Source organism: Salmo salar, chromosome ssa28 (assembly GCF_905237065.1).
Source record: "Salmo salar chromosome ssa28, Ssal_v3.1, whole genome shotgun sequence".
NCBI classification, from domain to species: Eukaryota; Metazoa; Chordata; class Actinopteri; order Salmoniformes; family Salmonidae; genus Salmo; species Salmo salar.
This window is the reverse complement of record NC_059469.1, coordinates 11,182,326-11,190,018: the sequence shown is the minus strand read 5'-3', so window position 1 is coordinate 11,190,018 and position 7,693 is coordinate 11,182,326. Positions and strand designations below refer to the sequence as shown.

Below are 7,693 nucleotides of genomic sequence, written 5' to 3'. Positions count from 1 at the left end.
CCACTTGCTCCAGGTCATCTATAAGTCTTTGCTATGTAAAGCTCCACCTTCTCAGCTCACTGGTCATTATAACAACACCCACCCGTAGCATGCGCTCCAGCAGGTATATCTCACTGGTCATCCCCAAAGCCAACACCTCCTTTGGCCGCCTTTCCTTCCAGTTCTCTGCTGCCAATGACTGGAACGTTTTGCAAAAAAATCGCTGAAGTTGGAGACTTATATCTCCCTCACTAACTTTAAACATCAGCTATCTGAGCAGCTAACCGATCGATGCAGCTGTACACAGCCCATCTGTAAATAGCCCATCCAATCTACCTACCTTATCCCCATATTGTTTTATTTACTTTTTTGCTCTTTTGCACACCAGTATTTCTACTTGCATATCATCATCTGCACATCTATCACTTGTGTTAATTTGCTAAATTGTCATTTCTTTGTAATTTCTATTTATTGTCTTACCTCCTCACGCCATTTGCTCACACTGTATATATACTTTTTTATTGTGTTATTGACTGTATGTTTGTTTATTCTATGTGTAACTCTTTGTTGTTGTTTGTGTCGCACTGCATTGCTTTATCTTGGCCAGGTCGCAGTTGTAAATGAGAACTTGTTCTCAACTGGCCTACCTGGTTAAATAAAGGTGAAATAAAAAATACAAATAAAATAAAGACTCTGAAATAGTTATTCAGACCCCCAGCAAAGCTCTGGGCTTCTATTGGTCTCTTATCTCTTATCTGGTCTTAAAGTGTTGAAGTTACTAATGTCCTGTGGAGACAGAGATAGACAGCCAGTGAGAGTGTGAGTACTGCTACTGAAGAGGAACCATTAGCTCTGATGGGGAGACTGGCGCTACTGCTTAGGTTTAACTTCTCTAGGGCCAGTGGGACGATTTCGTCCCACCTACGTAACAGCCAGTGAAATCCCGTGTCGCGTTATTCAAATACCTTAGAAATGCTATTACTTCAATTTCTCAAACATATGACTATTTTACACCATTTTAAAGACAAGACTCTCGTTAATCTAACCACACTGTCCGATTTCAAAAAGGCTTTACAACGAAAGCAAAACATTAGATTGTGTCAGCAGAGTACCAAGCCAGAAATAATCAGACACCCATTTTTCAAGCTAGCATATAATGTCACATAAACCCAAACCACAGCTAAATGCAGCACTAACCTTTGATGATCTTCATCAGATGACAACCCTAGGACATTATGTTATACAATACATGCATGTTTTGTTCAACCGGGAATCTGCGTTTAGGTAAAAAGACGAAAGAAAATAAAGCACGGGGTCGACTCGTGCACGCGCCTAAGCCCATTGTCCTCTGATCGGCCACTTGCCAAAAGCGATAATGTGTTTCAGCCTGGGGCTGCCTCGATATCATTCAGCTTTTTCCCGGGCTCTGAGAGCCTATGGGAGCCGTAGGAAGTGTCACGTTACAGCAAAGATCCTCAGTCTTCAATAAACAGAGACAAGAAGAACAAGATCTTGTCAGAGAGGGCCTTCCTGTAAGGAATCTTTTCAGGTTTTTGCCTGCCATATGAGTTCCGTTATACTCACAGACACCATTCAAACAGTTTTAGAAACTTTAGGGTGTTTTCTATCCAAAGCCAATTATATGCATATTCTAGTTACTGGGCAGGAGTAGTAACCAGATTAAATCGGGTACGTTTTTTATCTGGCCGTGTCAATACTGCCCCCTACCCCCAACAGGTTAAGAGCTGTCACTAGTGCTACTGAAAAAAGCTTGAAACGTACAGCTCTTATCCAGAGCGACTTAAGTAAGTGCATACATTGTGACTCGTTTCAGGAAACTAAGCGTATGCCGTGTGTCACTAATTCACAGGAGCGCCATTTGAACATAAACTTGTTTTTTTAACTAAATGCATTTTTTTGACATAAATGCTTTCTGGAACATATGAACTTTCATGTGCCTTTAATTAATAACAAACTTGTATGCCATCTGTAAATACAAATAAAATTGTTAAATTATGAGCCTAGTTGGTTTAGCCATAGAAAAAGGTAGCAACCTTTCCGCTAGCCATGATTGGCTGAGATAATGAGTGGGCTGGACATGCCGAGAGATGAGTTCAGATTGGTCTGCCATATAGCACGCTTCTGTCTATTTGAGCTGGTCAGTATGTCTAGGTAATCCTGTCTAACGTGGCTTTTTCTGAAATATATTGCGTAGTAGAACTGCATAAGTGTTGTTCTCCACTTTCTGGAGGACCGAGTTTTGAAATCAGTGGAATTAGAGTATGACAGATAAGGACACCTGTCTCCTGATTACATCTTCAAACTAAGGGCAGCCATGGCATCCAACAGGAGACGCATCCATCCATGAATGATTTATATGGGTAAGATAGTCTAGCTAGCTCCATTTTCAGAAATTACACGTTTCTAATTTTGACAAAGTCATTTTCATTTCAAGTTAAAGTGTACTGTTAGCTAGCTAGCATTAGCTGGCTGTCTCGCTAGCTAACATTACATGTATTATCTTATTATTCTTATCTCAGAGCCATTTGCTTTGCTAGTTATAGCCTAACGATAGCTGGCTAACATTGAACCTGGTTGGTTAGCTACCTGCAGATTTGTGCAGGGTAGTAACATCATGAGTTGGGATTATGGTTCATTTTTTACCTAGCTAGCTAGCTACATGTCTTAACAAAATACTCCACCATGCAAGTAACCATTTCAATAGAATTTCACTGCGACAACTGTTGATAGACGTTGCTGGTATATTCGCTCTGGCTATCTACTCCAATTTTAGACCACCCTCGTCTGAGTGTGCAATTTACGAATGCTCAACACCCGTTGAATATGGCCGGTGTCAGTAAACATTGGCAAAAAAGTGTAAATTGTTGCCAGCAGCACAGTTGCAGTCACCAATACTTTGGATAACATAAAAACAGCCTAACCAGCTCTGCTAGGGCGAATAAAATGGTCAGTGAGCTGTCCTCTCATTTAACAACTTTTCTGTTTAGTCATCAAAATCTTTCAACTTTGAAAATCTTTCAACTTTACTTTGAAAAAGTATATTAGTTATATAATTATGATTATATAACTCCGACTAACGACCCTTTAAATCTCTGCTTGGCCCATTTGAACCCGAAATACAAAAAGCTGGAAACTCGGAGGAGTTAAACAGAGTTCTTTTTAATAAGTGCTCATATTGTAGATGGACACAGCTCAGTGCTGGCGGTTGTCTTAAATAAAGTATGGCAGGAACTGAAGCAACACGTTTACACCAGCAAAGCAAACTGACTAAGCCCAACAATAGGAAAAAGAAAACAATCAGCATTTGATCAGGGTGTGTGTGTGTTTGTGGCCCTGGTCCTGGCCCTGACCCAAAACTAAGCTGTTTACATTTCCACTCTTCCAAATGGGGAGCGACTCAAAAGTGAATATCCCATCTGAGAGTATTTGCCACCACAAAAGAGGTGTGTGTGTACATTTCTCTGTGTGTGTGTGTGTGTGTGTGTGTGTGTGTGTGTGTGTATGGGTGTGATCAAGGGAGCAAATCGGAGCCAAAGAGCGCAATACAGCTATGTTATTTGTGTTAGCCAGAAGGAAATATAGAAAACATCTTGGTTCCCGATATGACAAAAACATGAAATGAAAAGCTCTCTTTTTTACAACCAAATCAACATTTTTGATGTGAATGGCATGTTATAGAAGGGTGCAGTCACCTTTTTTTGTGATTTCACTCGTTTTTTTATCAAATAAAATAAAATAGTACATACACCCGGCTTGCACACCTGCGTACTGGAAATGGCTCGAGTCGCACAAACTATAACTTTTTTGTGATTTCACTTTCAGTTTTTTAGAAACTTACCCCAAACCGTGAATCAAAAAACATTAACAAAGTCAAAATGTAAAACGTCCTTTTAGAAACAGCAGAACTCTCAGTATAGTGATGCAGGTATTTAAATGTGGTATACATTTTTTTTTACCTTTATTTAACTAGGCAAGTCAGTTAAGAACAAATTCCTATTTTCAATGACGGCCTAGGAACAGTGGGTTAACTGACTTGTTCAGGGTCAGAACGACAGATTTGTACCTTGTGGATTCGAACTTGCAACCTTTCGGTTACTAGTCCAATGCTCTAACCACTAGGCTACGCTGCCGCCCATAAAGGTGTGTCATTCCGAAATGTATGCGCAAAAGTTCAGAATGACACCATTTCATGTGTACAACATTAAAAACAAGTGAAATCATAAAAAAATGTGTCTGGAACATTCTATAACATGCCATTTCCATCAGAAATAGAGATTTGGTTGTAAAAAAAGAAAACTTCTCCTTTAACATGTTAAGCAGTAGACTGGAGCAGGGTCTGCTAGAGTTGTTATCAGTCTCCAGGCACAGATGTCTGCCCTGTGAAAAGCCAAGTGCATCTCCCTGGAGGTGTGTGTTAGAGCTCTGCTATCCGACATGAGCCCGACGGGTCCTGACATTCCACATCATGTTAGGGATGGGTAGGGCCTGTTGTCGCCAATAACTAAGGTACAGGTGGGGCACGGGTATCACTAAATTGATCACCTGCTCTGCTGCGCGGTATGGACATATCTTAGTAAGATCATAACATGGTGTCAGAAGTGCTTTCACAGAAAATGTTTATTTGGTTTTGTCGTTGTTTAGATTGACAAAAAGTAGCTAGCTGACAGTTAAGTGCTCTCTAATGTCTGGTAATTGAGCAGAGCAGGCCAAGCAAAAGTTCTCTCTTAGATAATACAGCCAAAAAACAAAAATTGTCTATATCGTAAGAAGTCATGAAAACAAAAATGTGTTTATTGGTCTTAATTTAAGGTTAGGGTTGGGCATAATGTTAGTAGTGTGGTTAACGTTAGAGTTAAGTTTAGGGTTAGGTTTAATATAAGATTTAAAAATAGGCTGGTTTATAACTTTGTGGCTGCGGAGACGTTGCTATGGAAATACACACACGCAGAGCCGACAGAACCAGAATGCATGCAGAGTGAGCTGCGCGCAGGGAGCGGGTGACACATAGAGAGGAGTAGCTAATGGATTTACGTAATAATGAAGTTATTTCTGCCTTACATTTGGCAGAAGCGATTGGGCCTGTGCAGGGCTCTTGTGTGTGTGTGTGTGTGTGTGTGTGTGTGTGCGTGCGCGCATGTGCCATGGGTAAATATGATTTTGTCTGCATATTAGACAGCCTGACATGCAAAGGAATTTGGATAGTTGCGTAAACGATAGCATTTTTGCAAAGACATTACAATTACAACATCAACAACAATCACGACGACTGAAAAATGTACAGCGTCCATATATTTCATTTGCCAACAAATGTATCTTGTTCGGTAAATGTCTTTAAAAACAGAATTCTACCCTTGTCTTGATTTTAAACAAATTAGTTCTGTAACACTTCGCCTGATTGATGTAATCAGATACGATATATTCAGAAAGCATATGTCAAACCTCGATCTGCCACAGTTGAAGCCCTTTCATAGTCCTTTGGCTCGGACGCATCTTGCTGAATTGTTCCTTCACTGACATTATATTAGAACTGTCAGTTTCAGTCTTCCTGGTGTGATTGGCGTGGGTCTTTGAAGAAAAGAGTATTGTGTTAACCAAACGGTTGAAGGCTTATAGTAAAGAGTCTCATCTTTGTTTGTTCATTAATAACTTTTTTTCTCCCTCTGTACTTAGTAATTGACAACATTGTTGATTGATGAAAACCTGCATACATGAGCCCACCCAGAGTCATACACACAAAACTTTTCTGATTGAACAGAACAAAAGCAGAAAATATATATTTCATTGTCTCCCTCAACATGAAACATGTACAACCTGCACAGAAGAAAAACAGAATGTCAATTAAACTGAATCAACTTCGATATAGAACATTGTCCTCGTTTTGTTCTATGAATAACTGAATTTGGAATAAACAAAAATAATGTGAACTCAAAAGAGCAGAAAATCCCGACACTACATAGAGATGGGCTTAAACACTTGTGGCCCAAAGTTTTCAAATTGTGTGACAGATTGAACAGGGTTTCTGATGGAGCGCCGCACGGGATTAATGTAAAGGGAGAATGTCTGACACTCCCCAAAATGTCTGTCTGAAACAGTCATCCACAGGAAGTCTGTGCGTGACACACACAACCTAAACAGGATGCTGAGAACATAGCGTGTGTTTTATAAACAAGCGTAAAGAAACAAGGGACAATATTCAATCAGATCAACAGTAACCCGTGGTGAACAACAAACACATAACGTATCATTGCTTTTGTTTAGGCGGTGTAACTGGTATGGAGCTGTCAAATCCACAAGCGGCTCCCAGCGATATAATTATCACAGGGAGTAGAACTCCTGTACAGCTGTTTTACAAGTTCAAACACTGGAATGTGTGATGCAATCTACACCTTGGTTAGGCCGATATTAATACTTATTATTTTGTTTAATGATTTTCAATTCGTGTCATTATTTCTATATGGCCTACACTTTTTCGTTCTGAATTGAATCTTGGCCAAGAGCTGTCAAGCTCTATGGTTCTTGTTTGTGTTGAAGTCACTGCCGTCGCTCAGTGGAGGCTGGTTTGGAGGGCAAATTAAGATTGTTACGTCTTTACATTAGTCCAAGAAGCATCCAGATTCATCTTGCTTCTTCCTCTAAAGAACGAGTGAGGTCTGCTGAGTGCACTGCACTTTCTTCCCTCCTTATCCCCCTCCTTCACCTCATCGTCTTCCTCTTTCTAGTTCCATGATGACGAGTTTAAGCAGTAGGATCTGCTATGTCCACTCCTTTCTCTTTCTCCTTTTCCTCCTGTCCCCTCTGAACCTTGGAGTGAAACAGAGGAGAAAGGACCATTAATACAGTGGCTGTAAATCTGAGAGGCAAGACAGGTCTCTCCAGAGCTTCTAGAGAAATGCCAAAGCGTAGAGGTGGCACAGCAAACCCCGTTCATCTCCCTGTACACAAACTCAACCCCCATACACACACTCAAGCAAATAGCATCACCTTCCTCTGTATATCAACGCCTCTATCTCTGCTATTGTTTGCACACACACGTCTGCCATATGTATTCTCTAGTTGTCCCTAACAGCTTTGTTAACACACAGAACTGGATAGTGGTTATCTGGCACAGTGCGTGTTTGGAGGTGATGGACACAGCCTATGTGTTGAGGATCAGACCTTCTGTTAGCCTGCCCAGATGGAGGTGCACACACAAACACCCACACACACAGAGGGTTTAATCTCAGTGTAATAATGTTAACATGGGCAGGAGGGCAAAGCTGACACACTATCAATGCCCAGATTACCTAAGGGTAGATGGATGGGGATTGATTATAGTTACTATGCCCTTGCAGAGTTATAGTACCATAGTGCACCTGACTTTTAAATACTTTAAAAGGTTCCCATTACCATGAAGAACTTACAGATTGTTCTTCAAACAGTCACTATTTACAGCGTATTTTTTTACTTCTGAGTTAATGGAATATCATGAGCACTGCTGCATAGAGGAGAATACGAGGTCATTATGGCAAGAGAAATATACACGTTTACAGTGTGTTTGTGTGTGTGTGTGTGTGTGTGTGTGTGTGTGTGTGTGTGTGTGTGTGTGTGTGTGTGTGTGTCTCTGTGCATGTTTGTGTACATGTGCAGTACTCCTGTTTAACAAGTGTCCGGACAAAACTGTTTCCACATGCACATGAGTTTACAGGAGTTCCTA

General features: G+C 40.6%; 1 protein-coding gene across 2 annotated transcripts in view; it reads right to left on the bottom strand.

Moving 5' to 3' along the window:
- Positions 1-3,139: 3,139 nt before the first annotated feature.
- Positions 3,140-7,693, bottom strand: part of uts2r (urotensin 2 receptor) — an 82,941-nt gene continuing 78,387 nt past the window's right edge. For both annotated transcript variants that reach the window (XM_014179471.2, XM_014179473.2), the window contains one exon: positions 3,140-6,801. Coding sequence is in view for 1 of the 2 variants with exons in the window: in XM_014179473.2 (XP_014034948.1) it covers positions 6,736-6,801 (66 nt within the window). In the remaining variant the exon portion in view is untranslated. The remainder of the gene's footprint in view (positions 6,802-7,693) is intronic.